The sequence below is a fragment of the Archocentrus centrarchus genome, chromosome 20, assembly GCF_007364275.1.
Source record: "Archocentrus centrarchus isolate MPI-CPG fArcCen1 chromosome 20, fArcCen1, whole genome shotgun sequence".
Lineage (NCBI taxonomy): Eukaryota > Metazoa > Chordata > Actinopteri > Cichliformes > Cichlidae > Archocentrus > Archocentrus centrarchus.
In genome coordinates this window covers 20061676-20082746 of record NC_044365.1, presented here as the reverse complement: position 1 = coordinate 20082746, position 21071 = coordinate 20061676, and the positions used below count along the sequence as shown (strand labels likewise).

The 21071-nt window shown below is 40.5% G+C and overlaps 1 protein-coding gene across 1 annotated transcript; it reads right to left on the bottom strand.

Annotated features, from left to right (window-relative positions):
* Nucleotides 1–26: 26 nt before the first annotated feature.
* Nucleotides 27–18659, bottom strand: apbb1ip (amyloid beta (A4) precursor protein-binding, family B, member 1 interacting protein). Its single transcript, XM_030756593.1, has 13 exons — nt 18597–18659; nt 17538–17625; nt 15611–15903; nt 13444–13521; nt 11669–11828; nt 5985–6106; nt 4957–5031; nt 4649–4792; nt 4067–4177; nt 2331–2429; nt 2112–2232; nt 1929–1990; nt 27–1748 (listed from the first exon to the last, which is right to left on the bottom strand). The coding sequence occupies exons 1-13, from the start codon at nt 18654–18656 to the stop codon at nt 1155–1157; spliced, it is 2007 nt and encodes a 668-aa protein (XP_030612453.1). The 5' UTR covers nt 18657–18659; the 3' UTR covers nt 27–1154.
* Nucleotides 18660–21071: the final 2412 nt, after the last annotated feature.

The following is a 21071-nucleotide window of genomic DNA, read 5'->3' as shown; positions in this document are numbered from 1 at the left end:
CATATTTTGGTGTGCTGTGTTATTTATTGTGGGATATATTTACTCCAAAATGTCAAGGTCAACTCAAGGCTGTTCTTTTCTGTAAGTCTATCCACCAAATGGCCACAAATCAGATGCAGAGGTCAGATTAGACTTAGAAAACATCTAAAAAAAAAAAAAAAACCTGCACAATTTTAGAAAAAAAATCTTTAGACAGATGAAACAAAGATTCTATTATACCAGAATGATGGGAGGAGAAAAGTATATTCTTCATAGGATAGTCTTCAATGGCCAGGGCAGTCACCAAACAGAGCACACTTACAGGAGACAGAAATGAGTGCAGAAAGAGCCGCAAACAAGCAGCAACTGAAGGTGGCTGCAGTAAAATCTGAAGGGAGGAAACACAGCATGTGGTGACGTCCATAGATTCTTGACATAAGGCAGTCACTGACTGAAAAGGATTTTCATTCATCTTTAAAAACATTCCTCATATTTAAATAAATGTTAGTTTGTCCAATTAATTTTGAGCCTCTGGCAGTTAATGCAATACTTTATTAAACACCTTGAATTAAAAGAGAACGTCTGCACTTCACTCTTATTTTGATTGTTTGATTTAAAATCTCCTGTGCTGGTGTACAGAGGCTAACCTACAAAGTGTTTCATTGTCCACAAACCTCTGGACCTAACGGCATTTGTGTGAAATCTCCTTTTCTGCGATGACCGAGCAAAGCAAAGCAATATCACCGTTTAATAATTTAGATATTGATGGTGCAGCACAGTCTGGAGATGTAAGGGTTTATTGAAGTGGATTTATTTGGATAATAGTCAACTGAAAACTAACTTCCTAAAGTCTATATTCACTAGTAACACTGGAATGTGTTTTTACAGTATTTACAGCTATCCATGCAAAAAAATATATACAATAGAAGCATAATAACACGACAAAGCAAACTGATGGTATTTCTGAGCTCAAGTTATCAGACGCTTTACAAAAACAACGTTTTTTTCAAAGGTTAACTCTTGTGTGTCTTGGGTGTGGTTCAGAGAAAGTATGAATGCCTAAAATGAAAAATCTATTAGAAAACTCCACCAGCTCCATCTTTAAGAAAAGGCTGATTAAGTCGCTGGTTGTGAAGTTCATCCTGTATTCATACTCCACAAGTTTCCTGTTCAGGCTACTGAGCTCCACGCTTCTTCTGCATGGCTAGCATCAGTTCTGACATGAAGTCTCCACCCCCTCCTCCTCCACCTCCTGACACTGAGGGCGTATTTCTCTGTGGCGGAGCCGGAGGAACCTTCTTCAGTGACCCAGAGGGCCTCACGGCTGGTCTTAGGGTGGTGACGGGAGCACCAGGCGCTGGTGGAGGAGGTGGAGGTGGTGGGGGTGGGGGTGCCCCAGCTCCTATGAACACTGGGTCAGGTGGAGGTGGGGGTAAAGACTGTGGATCTGGTGGTGGTGGAGGTAGAGACTGGCCTACACCACCAAAACTAGGAGGTGGTGGCGGTAATGAACCAAAGCCAACAGCTGGAGGAGGTGGTGGAAGGAAGTCTGGTGGAGCCTCTGCGGTATCATCAGTGGGTGGAGGGGGTGGTGGAGGAGGGAGGTTGTCCAATTCAGGTGGAGGTGGAGGGAAATTGCTTTGCTGCTGCCGCTTTGGGGGGGAGGGTTTTGCGGAACTCTTGGCAGGCATAGGAGGTGGAGGAGGGAGGACTGGGTCTGGAGGAGGTGGAGGGAGGACCTCGGCCAATGGTGGGGGTGGAAATGGGGCCTGACGAGACAGAATACATTTTAAAAATATAAGATGGACAGGAAGTGGAAAGGTTAAAGAAAAGAAGTGGAGAAGGTTTGCACTAAAGTGGTGTTGTGGGAAATTGTGCCACGCATGGTTTGTTTTTATAGACTAAACAATTAAAAAAAATAACAGATAACAGCTTCTCCTGTAATTTACCTGAGAAATAGGTCCTGGTTGCGGCTTTGGAGGATGACCATTGGCCTGGTTGGGTGATTTAGCTAGAAGAGGAAGAGAAACACTGGAGTGAACTGTCAGCAAAAGTGAAAAAAACCTAGCTCTGGTATCACTGCATCAGATCAATGAAACACTCAGTAAAGGCGAAATTGCACGTCATGCTACCTTTGACTGTGGGTGAGGGCGTTGATTGATTGGAGCTTGACGGAGTGCTGCGGTTCGTCCACATGGAGTTAGAACCCTTTATCTCTGCTGTCTTATAGTTTTCATACAGCGATGCTCCGTACTGGAAGTGAAAGTAACACACATCAGAGCCTGATTTTGTATTTTTGCTTAAGGGAAAACTGTATTTTGTTATTAAATGATGACGTTTTTCATATTTACCTTTGCAATCCGTATTCCAGTCACCCAAAGGTTCATGGTCCAAGCATCATCACAGCACAGGTATTTTATGTACTGAGAGTCTTTCTGGATCTGAGGATGCTGCAGAGGAATAACCAGAGTGACATTTATAGATCAGTAATGTAATCATTTTTGGTAATTGACTGCGTATCTGGGTATTTTTTATGCTAAATCCACACAATTCTCTTGCTTAAATTTTTAGGTGGTTTGACTTTTTACATGAAGTTACAGAATCCCAAAGCTTACATTAAATGTGCACTCAGCTGGTTCACTGTGGCCTCCTTATTGACTAAGAAGTGTATTTCATTTATATCACTAAATCCAAATTAAGTAGTACTTTAATAATCCTAATAATAATTATTTTTACTGTAGTATTATTTATTATATTATATATATTATATTATAGTATTATTTACTGGTTACTACCAACCATAAGGGGGCAGCGTGAGTCTAGAGGCAGATCGTTAAGTGCATCACAGAGTCAGATGAAGTAGTTTGTATATTCACTTCTTGTTTTGTGGGATATTTTTGATAGTAGTTGTGAACAGAAACCAGAGAGCTGGCCTCAGATGGATCGTGCAGTTCATTATAACTTGAGACTAGCGAGAAGACGGGTGTTAATTTTGCTTCTGTTGTTGCTTTCAAGCCAGAAGATGTACACACACGCCAATTTTCTGACCACGAGCATTTGCTGTAACATTAATAATCACAGTCTTTTGTCTCCCCCCCCCCCCCCCCCCCCCCCCCCCCGGAGACAAAGTTAAATTACCTTTTAATGATACAATATGAGTTACACAAGCCTGGTTATACATAATGGGGGCCGTGGGTGGTAGTATTAGAGATCACCCCCGGCTGCTCCTCTGAATATTTAACTGCGAATTGATGAGGCTAAATTGTTCTGTAGTTGTCCTTGAATTGCAGCAGTTTTTTTGGCGGCTGAAAAACACCACCTCATCCATCTGTCATAACATTAATTTTACATTCTGGCAGCTAAGAGCAGTTTCAGCTATTATTGTATTTACTTTTAAGCTTTTGCTAAGTTTAACTTTTTTCCCCCTAAGGACAGGAGCCCATGTGAAACCTGGCTGGCTTTCTAAAAGGTAATTTTCCTTTTGCCCTTGCAGTAGCGCCTTATTCCCTTCAACCCAAGCCTCGAGTATTTTGTCTTTCACTTGAAGCTAATTCAGTTTCTCTGCTTCTCTAAGCTCTTTTTGCTCTGCTCCTCAACATCTAGTCTAATGGGATCTGCTGATTCTAGTGTTTCCCAGACAAGATAGGGGAAAAGAAAGAAAGCAGACTTTCACATCCTTTTCACACTGACCAGCAAACCATCTACTTCTTGCTTTTCCACCTGTCAGCATTTTTCACTCTTAAATGATTACTGTATGTCAAACCACTGCTACTATTACACTCTTAATTAGACAAAAAAGACGTGTAAATGTGTAATGATTAAATATTACAAGAAGTAGGAAGTTTGTGTAAAATTTGTGCCTCTTTTGAGACAAAACCGTCTCGTTTCACTTCTTCAAACTGAACTATTAATTGCTTTTAACATTTCCAGTCATGCAGGCAGCTGCGGGGCCTGCCACACTCAAAAACCAGCATTGAGTTTTAGACACGTTGTCAGTGGTGAAATAAGTTTCAGCTTCTATGTTTATCTAGTCCACAATGAAAGGATGTGTGGCTTTGAGGCGAGCTGAATCGATAAGTGACCTTACCTTCAGCACAAAGCAGAAGTCGGTTGGAGCCTTGTGTTTGGTCTTAAAGTCTTTGCCGTAGTAGACATTCATGTTGTCAAACTGGACAAAGCAGACGAGGTCACGGGACGACTGAAAGGGAACAAAAGAGGATTGTTTGGTTTGAGGGTGTTTTTTTTTCTTTTCCACTCCACATTTACCTGTTTCTGTGCCAACTAAATTGAATATCTACCCCGCAGATGAAGTGGCAGGGCATAATGTGCTGCGTAAATGGCTATTTGGGAGCAGCAACTGCCAAAAAGATCTGAGATATGTGGGAAATATACTGTAGGTATCAGGGAGGCAGTAATAGCTCCAGTTATGTTCAGCGGTGCATAACATAAAAGTGGGGTTCTAAAGCAGAAAGACTCTTAGCAGTCCCCTGGAAAGATGGAAAAACTTGATATTACACTTCATTAGGGTTTCAGTTGACATAGCAAAAATCTCTTTATATCTGCAGGATTTTTTCATCTTTCACCACTCCTGTGAATCAGCTGGGCTGATTCACAGCATTAGCAGTTGGATGTGTGTTTACTCTCTCATGTTCTCCTTTTGACCCCTGACCTTGGTCTTCCCTTTGGGCACATAATAAATTCCCGAGGCCCTCAGCTGGAAGAGCCGCTGCTTCCAGGACTTCTTTCCATCTTCTTTAAGATGCAGCACCCCCTCGAGATCAGGCACGATGATGGAAGTCCCGCAGAAGTTCTCCTGCAGAGATGAGGAGGGGATGAAAGGGTAAGTTACCATTAGGAAAAAAGTCACTTTGCAGATGATGTTTCACCTATAGGTTGTGTGTGTGTGTGTGTGTGTGTGTGTGTGTTTGTGTGTGTGTGTGTGTGTGTGTGTGTGTGTGTGTGTGTGGCTGTATTTACCTGTATTAATAACTCTTTGTCTTTGTCTTTGATATCTTTGAGAGTTTTCTTATCCTTCTTCCACAGATAAAAGTTCTGCAGGAACAAAGCAAAGTGTTTGAATGATAGCTTTAGGGACGGCAGTGTTGGGCCGCTCTTTGGGCTCTTTGATAAAAAGTAAAACAACTTAAAGTGGACTTGTTATACTTGCTTCCAGCTGAGTTCTTTTCTTGGACTCTACCAGAGATGCTTTGCATGAGTCACAGTTCGAAATAATGCTTATTTATCTTAATGGGCTTTGATGCAGCCCTTAAGTTCATCACAGCAGGTCTTCTAGAGGAGTTAGCATAAAGGATATTAACCTCTAAAAAGAAAATCATATCATCTTTAAAAAATATATAAATGTCTCAAACTCTTTTGTCTCTGTGTGACTGAAATACTTTGGCGTCATATCATAATCAGGGACAGTGTGTTTTCATTGTGAGGAAAAGCCCAGAGGGAAAATCTATTTGGTAGTCCTTGTCAAAAGTTGGAAAAGTAAATTAGTAAAGACATACTGTATAAAACAGATCTGGGTTTTGTTGGAAGACATGCAAGACATGATGGAGTACTTTAGAAACGAGAAAATCTCGCTGGTTTTCCAACCCAGCTGTTTGCCTCTGCCAACAGACCGAATCCATTAAATACCCTGAGATATTAAAGGGTCCCACTGTATCAACAAACATGCCAAGCTTTCCTTTTATTTTGCCTGAAGCTGTTTTGCCTGATGTACTGCAGTGTAGACATAAATGTAAGAGATCGTCCTGCGCGGACAAAAGACATCGCATAATTCAGACGGTGAAAAAAACCCGATGACGCAGAGCTGAAACAATATGCAGATAGATCAGCACAAACCCGGGCCAAGAGTAAGGAGCCACGCCACATGCTACACTACATCTCACACAATGGCTGTGCGAGATATCACACATACAACACATCACTTGCAGCTCAGTGTTCATTTATAGAGGTGCGTGCAGTCTAATAAAGGACAAAATACTGAGGGAACCAACCTGTGGGTTTTTGAAAACCTCATATTTCTCTGGTCGCTCTTGGAAGAGCACTTTGTTCTCGCTGTCCCTTATCCACGCTGAGAGCGACTCCACAAGGTTCTCGTGCTCTTCAAATGCCCGTTCTGCCAAAAGAAAAATGCAGCTTTTATGTGAAAATACAGAATCAGCTTTCAGATTAGTCTGGCACAATCACAGCGAAATATTCTTGGAAAATTCAGTGTGATTTAGATATTAGGTCATCACATTGATAGCTTTTGAAATTCCACAGTGTAAAAACACTCTGTTACTGGTCATGATGATAACTGAAGATGCTTTAACTATGAAAATATTTCAGATGCCAAAAGGTCAGGGTGACTTTAAGCCCGACCTGAGCGTAACACTGCTCACCGGTTTTGTTCAGCTTTGTTTTTCTTAGCTCCTCAGATGTTTGACACACATGTTGCTATTCACAGAGTTTTCTAGTCTGACATGGGGTTATTTAACCCCTCACATAAATGCAAATTTTAATAGTGGAGCTGATCCACGCGGTAGTGTATCTTACTTATCTTTTGTTTTATTTAATGTATGCTATGACTAAATCTTATATTTGCAGTGCAAATAAAAAGTGATATTACCCTGTGAAATATCAAGAAATCCTCATCCCTAAAAGGACGCGATTAACCAACAAGTTTTTAAAAATATAAATGACTTTATTGTGAGACCAGCAGGTTTAAGCTTCAGGCCTTCATCGGGGTTCTCTTTGAACTGAAGGAAATTAGTAGTTCCTTTTTTGTCATTGCAAAGCCAAAGAAACCTGGGGTTCAAACAGTAATAAGGTCTCACCAGTGGTGTGGGAATGGTGCGAAACACCTTTACTTTTTAAACATTAATGTTGCAGGAAATAGCTATACAGGTGTACAGTGTTAAAAATAATAATGTTGACGTCCTTTGCTGGAAACAATCAGAGCTTCCCTATTTTATTTTTTCTAATATGTTCAACTGTCCATGCATGTTAGCCTATTTAACTGATGGTCCTCCCCATTCTTGTAAAGACACTAGAGTGACCTCCCATGTCGCATTTTAAATGTGAAGTGACAGAAAGCAGTCTAGAGCCTTCAGCTGGAGTCAAGAAGCACTACAATCTGCTGATGGAATTTGGCTTTTGCTCTCCTTTAGCGTCAGATGTCGGTCCTCTCGTGCGACATGCAGTGGCTCTGAATATTGCATATTAGCACATTTCTGCAGTAAATCCAGCTGATCTCTCGTCAATCGGCCATGAAATATAGTTTGGCCGAGCCACTTTGGAAGATTAAACTGTCTCCAGTTTACTTTCTCACACTGTCTCTGCAGTGCGCTATTGTTCAAAACAGAACGCACGCCAGTCTTTATCTTTGTGCCATAAAACAAGTCAAAACAAATGCTTGGCCGCAGTAGATCACTCTGTCGCAAAAATCTTTAAAATCAGCTGCGCTCGGTTCAAAGTCAGTCTCACAGCTGTACAACTGTCTATTTCAAATGAGCTGAATTAAAGAAAGACCCAATAAAATCCAACCTTCAACTTTTGCTGGAAGGACTTGAAATGGCACTAAACCTCAAACACATTAACTCTTTCCTCCTCCTCCTCCTTCTTTTCCTCCTTCGCCCACCCACACTCCTGGTGCTGTAGATCTCCATCATATACTGGCCCTTTTGAATGCAGCTTAGCCCTGGTCCCCAATTATGGGTTACCAGCCGAGGCAGAGGTAGGCATTAAATAAATTGCTGCCAGGGTTCCAGACTAGTTTGGCTATTACCATCATTAAATGGATGGTGTAACTTTGCTTGCTGGAGTGAGTTATTAGGAGTAAAAATCCCTTTGAACTGCATTAACCACATGGTGTTTTTCAGTAGTGTGCATGGCGAGCACATGGGTGAGTGTATAACTACAGAGTGTTGCTGGAAGATGGTGTTGCTGGTTGAGCTCTGTGGGTGTTTATTAGGCATGACTTGACTCGACTTTTTGCTGAAGAACAATAAAGGTCAGCTGAAATGTTAGTAATGTTCGAGGGTTTAAAAATGAATTTACTGTTTCCGCTTTGGAGCTGGCTTGTTGTGTAGTTAGCCAAAGGTAACACAAGGGCACATAGACTCATGTGCCTGTGAGTCAGATCGTCCACACATAGATGGCACGCTATAAATAGCAATCTGCGTGTCAGATGGCTAATTTAAGATGAGACCTATGATTTGGTTGCTGTTGACCAAAGAGAAACACACACGTCTTCATTTATTTTTTGCACTGGCAGCAATGATACGTCATCTTTACCATGAGATGCACAAAGAAGTGTGCACATCAGTCCAAACAGGGGAACAGGAAATTAAGTTATTTACAAATGGTAACCTCTGGGGGTTTAAAAATTAAGCTGCTATCTGTCTGCTAGGCTTTACTTCAGCTAATTTGTCACTTTTGGAGTATATTTTAGTATTTTATTATTTTATTTGTATGTCACTTATAACTAATCAGCAGGTTCAATCAAGCAACTCAGCTTCAGGATTCCACCCACACTTGTAAATGTCACTTCTGGCTCGAGATGATGAGCGCATGACCGTGTGCTGTAAGGCTCAATGCACCGGCCTGGGTTTGAGTCATGCCCACGGTCCTTTGGTGCGTGTCTTCCTCCATTGTCTCTACTCTTTTGTTTAATCTTCACTGTTCTATCTAATAAAGGCAAAAAAGCTCCCAAAAATAATCTCAAAAAGATAATGAGAGCACATAGCTAACGGTGAGGCTTCAAAAGGCTGATCTTAATCAATGAGTGATGTCACAGTGGCCTTTTCTGTCTTTTATATACAGTCTGTGGATATATAGCAGGAGTCTTTAAGAGCTCTTAGATGTTATACCCTTTAAACACTTTTTTTTTTAAAGGAGACTGTTATATTACATAGTTTTTAACAAGGGTTATGAAAAAAAACTATAATGATGATATATTAAAATCTAATACAGTGCCACTGGCCTCATATATGTCAAAAATATGTATTCATTCTCTGTTGAAAACAGTCCCCAACAAATTCACCATTTACTTGTTTTTGAGCAATATTTTCTACAAACTACAGTGCCCAGCAGTATTGGATATTATTATTAAGTTATATAATTAGGATGAATGTATAAAAATGTAAGCCTTCAGTAGAGAGTTGAGAACTGCAGACTGGATTAACACACTCTTACTTTTCCATCTTCAAATAAAAAAAAAAAAGAAATTGAATAATTCAAAGCTTAGCCATTAATTTGGTGGATCGCAGCAGCATATAAAATTCCTTGAAGGACTTTAAAGCAGAATAATACAGACTCATATTTTATTGCTCACAAAAGTTAATGGTTCTACTGCCAGTATTTCATTAAAACTGCTGCGGGATGATGTAAAATGAATCACTGTGCATGATATCTAAGAATGGCTCTTTAAAAATATGAATTATCTCCGTTAAAATCTGATGAAATTATAAGACAACATTAAAAGCAGACGGTAACACTGGCGGAGGTGCAGTCCAGCAGCTGAAGTAAATATAGCACCGACTGCTCAGACGGAGGATTGAGATCATGAGGCTTCTATTTCCGCATGACAGGGAAGATGACTGACAGTGTCCGATACAGCAAATTAAACCCACCTGTCTACACTCCTTGTGTGAGTGTAAGCAAGAGTGGGACAGAGAATATAAATATAAAGGAGAGGAGGAGGGGAAAGAGAGAGATGGATGGGAGTAAGATCAGTGTTTCATTGTGAGCTCGGTGCAGTTTGGCTGCCACCGTGCCAATAAAAACACAGTCCATCATCTGGATCAGGATGAAATATCCCACTCTGTACAGTGCGTGTGTGTGTGCTTGTGTGTGGAGTGTGTTTTAGTTGACAGTTCATATAAAAACACACTGAAGTCTGGTGTTGTTAACGTAGTAATTTACCACCACTGTGTTTTTCTGGTTTTGTTGATGTATTTGCTGCTCAGCTAGTGCTTATTGCAGCAGTGTTTCTGCACTAAATTACCCAGATGTCACTTGTCAGTGAAGCGGTGTCAGCACAACTTTGACATCTTTCTCTGTATTTTCTGCCAATGCCATTTAGGTAGTTACTCATTCCTACAATCCAGTTCTTTGATTTATTCCAAACTGCTGCTCGATTCGCAAACGGCTTTTTCTTTGCACTGAAAGATTTCTTATTTTCCCCTGAAAATACTTAACCTGTCTGCGGGTATTTAAAACAGCAAATATCTCATGAAGTAACCACATATTGAATCATGGTGCTATGGTGCCTTAACATGATCATAAAGGCTCCTCCATCAACACTGTGGCTGCATTTTCCATCAGACCTTCTGCAGCAGTTCTGAATATAGTATATAAACTATGTGTATTATCATCAGCAGACATTGCCTCACTTACCACAGGTATGCTGATGATGCACAGCTTTATATAGTCCCATCTCCAGGAAATACATGACCGAGCTATTCTGCATATTGTGCCTGTAATTTTTGTGCAGCTAAACTTGGATAACACTGACATGAGTCATAGCATGTAAGGCTCACTGGGAGAAATTCCCCAGAAAATCTGACTAGATTTACCACGAGCTAACACTGACAGAGATTTTAACTTTTTTAAATTATTAAAATTTTTAATTATTTCCTTGTCCATCACAAGTCACTAGCCAGTGAGTTTAGCCTGGATAATCCTTCTTTCTGACTTTTAGAATGACCAAAATGTACAAAATTGACTTTGAATTTTTTCATCCATTATCAACTGAAATGAGCAACTGAGCCCAAGAGAACATTTACAGAGGTCAAGGCAGAGGATGGTTAATAGAGGTTTATCTTGTGACATCATGCGTGCATTGTTAGAGAGCTGTCCGCCATACTGAATGTGATACAACCGCCAGTCACAGATAAAAATCTGCATTCCCCAACTGTTTGCTTAGTGGCTGCTGGAGGTTTCTGGTCGTTACTGGGTGAAACCAGTCGCAACGAGGTGTGCTACACCAAAAACCTCCTTATGCTTGCTTTGATTGCCGTGGTCACCCATAGTTTTCATTGGAGACCAGCTTGCCTGCAAAAACTCGCTAATGACTAGCTCAGCGGCCACAAAACTTGAAAAAGTGCAACAGAAACAAGAAACGAAGAATCATTTTCGAGGTAAAAGCTGCATCTCAGTGCTGCAGCCAACGCGTTCCAAATGGAAGGTGAATGGTTTCCATTTTCAGTTTATGTTGTGCATTATTTAAGTTTTATTGCAACTCAGTGGTTAGTTAGCAAGTGCTTGCAGACAAGTTGCCATCTTCCATGTAAACATCTGGCAACTGCAGCAATTTGCTAGTGACCAAAGCAATCACATGGAGGTTTTCACCAACTGGTCAGGGAATATACATTTTTCTCTGGCAACAGATGATTGTGGACCAGTCTCTAGGCTTGTGTCACTAGGGCCTTAGTCACTTGACCCTACAGTGAATTAACATTACATGGTTAGCAGCTACATGACTATAAAACCCCAGTAGGATTATGTCTTTTTGCAACAACATTTAACGCCCCCTGGTGGCCATTAGCCATGGTTTACACTCCGAAGCTACTTCCATCTTTTAGACTGTCTATGGTCTTTTTTTATAAGCTTATACATTCGAAGTGTCAATATAGCACCACTGTGTAGTATCCACTATATACTGTAGTAACTTACATGTTATATTGTGGTAACTCACCAAGTTGCAGTTCTGGGTTGGTCTCACATAGGCTCCAGTTCACATTGCAGTCACAATGAGTCTTCTCAAACATGTTGTCCAGAACTTCCCTGACATTTTGTCTCTCGTCAACCATCAGTGTCTTGGAGCTGCCATCATTCATTAGCACCTTCACCACCAACTGTCAGACAAACACTAGCTTTTTAAAATTGGCATTTGATTTTTTTTTTCCAGCAACACAAAAAAGCATAATTCTAATGAGTTAAAGTGATGTTTTTCATGAATAGATTGATATTCTTGCACAAATTTACATTTAGCTAAGATTAGCCTACCAAAGCAAGAGAGTAAAAACTTATTTTTTACAGTGTATTTCTTTAATCGTTGAGCAAACAAGCAAATACTTTGGCCTCTGCACAGTCTTCGTGGTAAGCTGTTTAAAGTACAGATTGGCTATGAAACGGCTGCAGCCTACATCTTTTAATCTAAGTTCCAGCAAGAAACAGATTTAAGTTTAAGGTTTTCAACATGTTGGACAGCAGCAGGTGTAAGACATTAAATCCAGCCTTTATGCACATGCAGCTTGTTTGTTTGCCAGTTTAATTACAGGCTATGTACAGTAAATGGATGTTTCTGTCTCCTAATGTTAGCTTTACTGAAAAAGTTCGAGCATCAGCACTTCTGTCTTCTCATTCCAGCTTTGCTGTAATTTCTTCTTTATTGTCTTTTTGCACTCTTAGCACCTCACTCAGAGTGCTGGCTGAGATTAATTTTGCTCCTTTCTTTCTTTCTTTCTTTCTTTCTTTCTGACTCATATGGCTTCACAGTTCCTCTCATCTGAAAAGAAATCCTGCTTTGGGGAGAGCTGAGGAGTTTCACAGCACTAAGGTCAGCCAGTTGCTTGCCTTTTGTCATAAAAATGGGGGTTTCAGAGATGTTATCACAAGAGGATTTAGAGCTTCAGGTCATAAGTCACTCGGTTTCAACCTTCCTTGAAAAACAGTCGGGTTTTGACATGTGGTTGAATGAACTATCACTGGAAATTTAATTTTCCTCTTGTACTTCCTCTGTGAAAGATGCTATCTTATAAAAAATATCCTCAAACATGCTCAGGAACCAGTGGGCTTAACTGAAACTTGTGGTCCTCTGACCACTTTCTGCTTGAAACCCTTGCAAGTGCACCTGGCACTTGTGTGTCTCTTCTAACAGCTCACAGACAGGCGCTCATGTGAAAGTGGCCTGTGTTTCCTCAGCTTAGATGTGCACACATGGCTATTTGGAAAAAGTTCCTCTTTAGCTTTCGCTTCTAAGAATTTGTAACTACAATCTTAACAGGGAAATAGGCCATCGCAAAGAATTGTTGGCCAAACCATGAGCAAAAAAGTAAGACTTGGCAGTCATATCAGTCACAGTCATCTATGATAAAAGAATGGCATGCCATCTGCATGAGACTAGTTTGGTTTTGTGTAGAAATTGCAGATCTGAAGGCGTAGCTTTGCATGCAAGAACACATGTCTGTGCTTTTGTGTGCTGCTTTGAAGAAGGGAAAGTGTCCACATATCACCCCCAAACAGGAAACCACGCTGTCCTGCGGGATGTTGGCTGGATGAAAGTAGCCGTACATTACTGTGATTGATGGCTCTTCCAAAAGAAAAAAAAGGAAGAAAGAACCATGCTATGTTTGACCATTAAGGCTTTTACAGTGATGCTCAGGTAGCTGTAATTCTATACGTCTCTGCTCTTGCCAGTGGATGCCAGATCACAGGGCAAAACAAGACATTAGTGTTTGCTCATCTTACCTTTTTCACTTTAGCTTCCTTTAGCTTCTCAAGAGCGAGTTTGATTTTGTCTGCCTTCGCCTGCGCCTCGATATCGTCCTGAGTAAGATAACAAAGGGATAAGAGGGTTCATGTTCGTCTGCATTAGTATGACTAAACTGCATGATCTTTTTCTTAGAAAATATGAACATCAGTACCAAAAAATGACATGACAAAGCTGGTTCTGACATATTTATGACTCATTTCAAAGGTGCAGGGTTAAAGCTGAGGAGGGGAATACTGTACACCAAATCATGATGTTTCCAGCTGAGTGGTTTTAGTGTGTAAACCTAACCAGTGAGTGAAAGTGGAAGCAAGGACTGAATGAAAAATCAAACAAACTGGCTTGTGACTAAAAGTTAAAAAGTTAAAGAGTAAAAAAAACAAAAAAAAACAAAGGGACACCAACAGGACACAAACCACCATCTCCTGGCTGGCACAGCCCCTAAATTAATGCATTATGTACTATTACTCCATGTAATGACAATGTGTTGGGTGTTCTGAGGTTAACAACACGTGTATTTACTGCAGTTCAGCTGAACTAAGAGCTGCCTCAGTGACTTGCTCTTGAGATGTGATTCAATGTGAGAATGACCCACTGGGTCATTTATGGAAACTCTTATGACTTACACTTCATTTTAATGTTAGACACACTAAAATCTCTGTGAATAAGTGTGTGGAACATGTGCCTTCACCTTTTAATGAAGCAAAACTCAACAGTAGTACACTGGTACCAACACTGGAAGCTTTTTGTGTCTATTGCTGTAAAACAGTTTACTTTAACAAAACCACCATCTCTTCCAAACCTTAGTTAAGTACTTGGGGGCTAAACCTCCCATCCCGCTTAGTTCCTGTTTTAAAGTGGAAACACTCCTTTTTTTAATTTCAGGTATGCTTACACATGTGGTTTCAGACAGTAGGAGCAATGCAATGATCCAGATGATGGACTGTGGACTGTGATTGCTTGGTTAGAGACCTTTGTGACTCAATGCAGATTCAAGGTCATTTTCCATAGCACCAGTTCCAATCAGCTCAATATCATTCAATTTTTTTGAAGTTGGATACTTATTCAATAATTATTACACATCTGGCTAACTTTTTCTGGCTGCTGTTTGTAGCTTTTTATTTTACTGTGCACAGACATTAGAGTATCAATGTCATTAAACTCGCCCAGAAAGTAATGACCCATATTTCTAGTTTGCAGAAGGGTCCCAAAGGTTAATCGGTGGCAGAAGATCAAACTCTAGCAAGTCTATCTCTGTGGCTGTAGCTCGTCAGGAGGTGCAGTGTCTTGATTTCACTTCATCCCCTCCTGTGTGGGTGTAGAAATCTCCATGCAAGACTTCCATTTCGGATATTAAATCCTACCTGCTAGATCTCAATTAGCTTGGGTTACTGTTTTCTTCAGGTGCAATCATGCATGAAAAACCTGACTGCAACTTTAATGAACTCTTCCACATCTACCTTACAGTGACGCACTCGCTGCCTCAGCACAGCTGGTGTTTTTACCTCAGACAGATGAGGTAACAACCTCTGTTAAAGCAATAAGCTCCTGTCCCCCCCCCCCCCACACACACACACACACACACAAAAAAAAAACAAACAAAAAAAACCTGTCACATCTTACCTCCCTTACTCCAACCCCAGCCTTTGCTATTGATCCTGTTACACTTTTCTCATTGCCGTATGTGTTTGATCCGTTCCAGACAGACCCTCGGCTGTTTCGCCTCACAGGTCTCTGTAACTGTAACAGATGCCTCCATCCAGGAACAACTTTGCTATGATCTCACCGTTAAGAGCAATAACACTCTTCCAAGTTCCACAAAGATGTACAGAACTCATCTTAAATTTATATGCTGGGAACTGGTGATGTTTTTGTTGTAAAACTGTCTTGTCACACATGGCTGAAAAAGCATTCACTCATGGCAAACCGAGACATGCTGCTAATAAAAGAAAGATTGTGACGTTGATTTGTTCTGTTAGGGAACCAAACAAACTATCTGTTCTTCTGAACTCAAAACTTTATTCACCAAAGCTTTAGTTCTCTCAAGCCTTGATTAAAACTCTCACTTCTTAAATTTTGGACCAGTTTCCTGTTGTCGAGGGTTGAAACTGCAATTGCAGAATTGCTACATTTGGGCTGACTCACCATCGTGGGCTTTACGCACTGAGGAGGTGGAGGTGGTAGAGAGCAAGCAGCAGAAGGGGCTGGGGTGCTAACATTGCTGCTGCCACTGCCTCCAGATGATGCTGGTAAAATGTGCTCGGAGACAGGCGCGTTGCTCGAGCCCCTGGGCAGTGGGAGCGGATCTGGTTTGGGCTGCGGTGGCTCCTTCAAACCGTGTATCTCTGCTGCCAGTTTCTCTTCTGTTGCATTCAGGTCAGCCATCAAATCAGCCATAAGCATGTCCAAGTCATTGTCCTCCAGTTCGTGAAGGGACTCTGGTGAAGCAGGATCATTTTGTTAAGAAATAACTCAGAGACAAATATACCCAAGTGCCAAAAAATACTTTAAATAACTATTATAATGATTTTAGGTGTGAATTTTCACTTGTTAGTATTATTCCCCACAGTTCCCCTTTCAAAATATTTAACTTTTTCACTAAATGTGAAGGACTTTCCTATATTTAACAAGTTCCTCATTCTTGGCTTGTTTAGCATAGCAAATAAAAGGCATTCTCTCATTTTATTCCTCATTCATCTTCCCTTTATTGCTTAAATGAGGAATAAATTTAGACCCTTTTGCAGAGGAAGCTACTGAACAGTTTCGTCTACATGCAAGTTTTAGTTTTGCCTCTTGGCTGTATTTAGATGTTATAGATTGGCCAAAATAATTTTTCGGATGTTTGCCTATGTGCATACTACCATGCTGATTTGGAGCCAGTGTTACCCAGATTCTGTTTCTTCAATTTACTGCTCTGAAAGCTATGAGGGAAAACTTGCTGAACTAACGTGCATGGCTGTGCCTTTAGGTGTGGGTGCAGCTTTTAGGTTGCATTTTCGAGAACTGCTTGTCACAGGAAACCAAACACAAATACAATTTTCTCTAATGTCTGCACTGTATGTTTGACTCCTCCTTAGTGGGTGGGCCAGTCTGAATGAAACTTTGCACAAATATGCACAAACAGGCTAGTAAAATTAAATAAAAATGAAACTAAATATAGTTGAATGTACATGTCCAGCTATCTTTGTAGAAGTGTGTGACCATCTAGTAAGTAATAACCTTTTTAGCCAGCCTGTATATTTCCACACCCATTTTCACACCTCTGCTTGAGGTGGACAATGTTGTTTTGGAGCTCTCTGACTCAATATAGAAATAGGTTAGTGTTAGAGTAAGGCTTTTGCACCGGGTTGTGATGGTTAAACTTGTGCACGAGAGGTGGTGTGATTGTGGTGAGCCCCTACCCCTACACACAGAGTTGAGCAGGCAGCTTTTAGCAGCCTTTTAGCCAAAACATGAAAACGGATCCTCAAAGCTACCTCAGACTCAGTAATACAAATACCAAGTCTGAAGTGGATCGACAAACAATTTACACTCCTGCGTTTGGGCGCAGCCTCGCTGAGCTGCAAGGATGCATGTAGATTAAAGTCTTTTAGAAAACAGAGCCATTTGTTGTGATTGATAGTTTATTTATATCAAGGACATTTTCTGTTTGCAAAGTCCTTCAAGGCAGGCATTAGTTATAAAGTGCTGCACAGCCTATCAACCCAGTCTGACAAGATTTATTGGCATTTACAATGAATGGAGGAAAAGGGAAACTTAAATGCTAATACCAGCTGACGCTGTGACCTTGTTCTACATTATTGCAGCTTATTTCATTTTTTTTTTAGCCTCTTAAAACCAGAGGCAAACAGTGAGTAATTAGACCTCAGTCTTTGCCTGCATTTGCCAGGTAGTGCACATATTTTATTGTCATTTATTTATTGTATTTAAATTCTAGTTCCTCTTAATTTTCTATTTGAGGAAATGCATGATTCATAGTCCTCTTGCACAACTTGGGTGTCGATATTGTGCAAAAGCTTGACACCCAGCCCTTTGTAGTGTTTCTACACATAATTTCAAAATCCAAAATCACCATTGAGGTCGGTGAAGCCGATGGAGAAGTTGACTTGCTTGTCGGAGCTGGGATGAGGTTCCGGGTGTGCCTTTTCCTCACCGAGACTCTGCAAGCAAGAATGAAGAAAGCAGTGCGGTTGTAAGAATGCAAATACAATTTCTGCACAGCCGAAAGACCTCATAGAGGGCCGGGGAGTTAATCTTTGAAACCAAACTGTCCTGTAGCATTATGTAAGAAAATACAGTTTTATTTTTAGTGCCACATCTTTTTTTTTTTCCTTAGGTAACAGTGCACCCACTGCATGAGCAATATGACACCCCCTGTTGGAAGAACTGAGATGGAAAACATCAAAGTGATCAGCGGGACTGTGAGTGTGTCATCCCCCCCCCCAGGAAAAGTGTGGTATTTATGGTTGTTAGATGACCAGAAAGTGTATTTCATCCCAGTCATGAGCATCTCAGTGGGTTTTAGTTACTTTTTCATCTTCCCTGAAGAAGAAAAGATTATCTAAGATCTCAGGTGAGATAATTAATCACAGACAGTCTGGATAAAATGGGTTTTTGTCTATGTGCTGCATAAACATTGAGATTTATACCTTTCATTAAAAGAAAATGTGGTAGTGGCACTGCTACCTTATGTTGGAATTGTATTAAATCATATAATTTTTAATACCTTCGATGCAGCTTATTTTGAATATATATAAAAAATATGGAGACAAAGACCTGAAAATATGACACCCACTTATTCCTAATAATTAAAACTGGAAGCAGAAAAGTATATCTTTAGGGTGTGCCTGTATACAGATCACCCACTTCTTTTTTTTCCTCATGCTTTTCATTTTCAGTTCTAGGGTTTTTTCTTCTTTTGTTTTGTTGTCACAGCTACAACTTGTCCATTTTGCAAACCGCAATGGAGGCCAATGGAAGGTAACCAGGCGCAATCACAATATTCATCCAACCACAAACAAACTGCATATTCAAAGATTTTAAACATGGTATTAGTGGTATTTTCTGCTATAATTACAACAAAAACAGAGTAAATAAATGCAAACAAGCAAATAATGGCTGGTAAATTCACCTGGGTGAGGAGGTCCATCTCCCCCAGCATGGCGCTGAACATGGCGTCAATGTCATCCATCTGGTTAAAGAAACAACAGAAGAAACAGGTAAAGAAATGATACCCAGACTACAAATTATTTCCCATGTGGCAAAATATAAAAAAATTTAATTAATGAGCTCCACTGATCAGCACTGCAAGGAAGCAAAGATGAAAGATGGTGAAAGACTGTGGGGAAAGAGATGGTATATCCATTTGCATGGGGAAAAAAACAAAGTCAGGGATTGAGTGGGAATACAGCACTGCTGCTATTTCCTTTGAAATATTTGCAGATGTAATATGTTCCCCGAGGTTATGCTATATTGTGAAACACGTCTAACCCAGACTTTAAGAAAGAAAGTGGGTATGCATAACTTCAGGCAGTCATCTGCCAGAACTTGTTGTGTCTTGTTGCACATGTTGAACCAGTAAGTGAAATATTGTGTTGCCTTCTCTGTCATATTCAGACAGAATTGGCATTTTGAAGCTGTCAGCTGTGTCCATCAGACCATCACTCTATTTTTCATTTCTTTTTTGGTAATCTGGATTTTAAAACCACCAATATGACGATTTTGACTTTTTTTTTTTTTAAATAAATGCCATCTTCCAGCTGTCTTGCTTTTGATTTCTACACTGATGCCAAATTAAACAAAATCATACCCATGCCTGTTTACTTTAAGACAGCCAGTCAGTCTCATGTATTGAAATCATGCTTCATGATGTATGATGAGTGGTTATTCGAATCATTATATGTGACAGTACCCCGAAAAGAAGAAAAATCTGCCTGCAACAAACTGATGCCTAAAGAAAATGGAAGAGCACAATGCAAGCACGATTCCACAGCGTGCTCAGCCCTAAATTGCTCTAAATTGCCGATCATGTTTCACAATGGACTCATATAACATGCTGGTACAGATTTATATACATCCCTGATGTGGATGTATGGAGTGAAATGCCAGCATAATTAAGGCTATGTTTTTCATTTAAATCAGAGTAATAGCCCGAGGAGCCACCATAGTCAACTGTGTCTTTTTGAAAACCGCTCTGAAAGACTCGCTTGAGATTTACATTTGTAATTATGCACCGTAGGCTGTCTCTTCTGCACGTATTATTTGGAGCCCCCTTTCTCAAAGCAAATGTTATGATGGTCTGGAATGTGCAGTCAAAACAGAGTCCCTGTTTTCTTATGGTGGTACATGAGTAGTACTGTACAGAAACACTGGTGGTGGCGATGGGAGTTCATGCAGTTACACTGGTGGTGATGGCATTTTACTTTATACTGCTGACATGTGCACTCTCCTGACTCCTCTGCTTCCAATATAGGAACTCTATGATGAGGTCCACTGTTCCACTGCAACTTGTGCAGTCCTGTAAAAAACTAAGTACATCCCAGGAATCAATAGATTATAGAACCACCTTTAGCAACAATAAGATGCAGTAATTGTTTTCTGCATGATTTTATCAGTCTCTCACTGATAAAGGAGAAATTTGAGACAAGCTTCAGCTGTTGGACAGATGGACATAGATTTGACTCTAGAATACTTTGGTATACTGAGGACTTCATGGTTGACTCAATGACTGCAAGGTGCCCAGGTCCTGTGACTGCTACAGAAGCCCAAATCATCACCCCTCCACCATCTTGCTGACAGTTGGTTTAAGGTGTTTCTGCTGATACGCTGTGTTTAGTTTTTGTCAGATGTGGCGCTGTGCATTATGACCAAACATCTCCACTTTGGACTTGTTTGTCCAAAGGAAATTATTCCAGAAATATTGCAGTTTGTTCAGATGCAGCTTTGCAAACCTAAGCCGTGCTGCCATGTCCTTGTTAGAGAGAAGAGGCTTTCTCCTGGCAGCCCTTCCAAACAAGCCATACTTGTTCGGTCTTTTTCTAATTGTACTGTCATGAACTTTAACATACTAACTGAGGCCTGTAGAGTCTGAGATGTAGCTCTTGGATTTTTTTGAGTATCACACAGAGTGACCTTGGGATGAATTTGCTGGAAACATTGAATATTTCCCAACTGTGAATAATTTTCCTCGCTGTAGAATGATGGACTTCAAACTGCTTGGAAATGGCCTTATAACCCCTCCAACACTGACATGCAGCAACAGTGACTAAGCTCATTGCCGATGTCTTTCCTCCTTATCACTGAGTTTACACACACACACACACACACACACACACACACACACACACACACACACACACACACACACACACACACACACATACACAACTGAAGGCTCCAGACTAGCAAACTGCCAAAACTGCTTTCACAGAGGCACGCACACTTGCTGATGATCAGTTAATCAAGTCCATTTGATTAGCAGCACCTGGTCACTACTTACATTCTTAATTCCCATGGAAGCAGCAGGTGTGCTTAGTTGTCACATGACTGTACATATACTGATGATGATTGAGGACTTGTTGACATAAAGTATGACTAGGTAACTGCT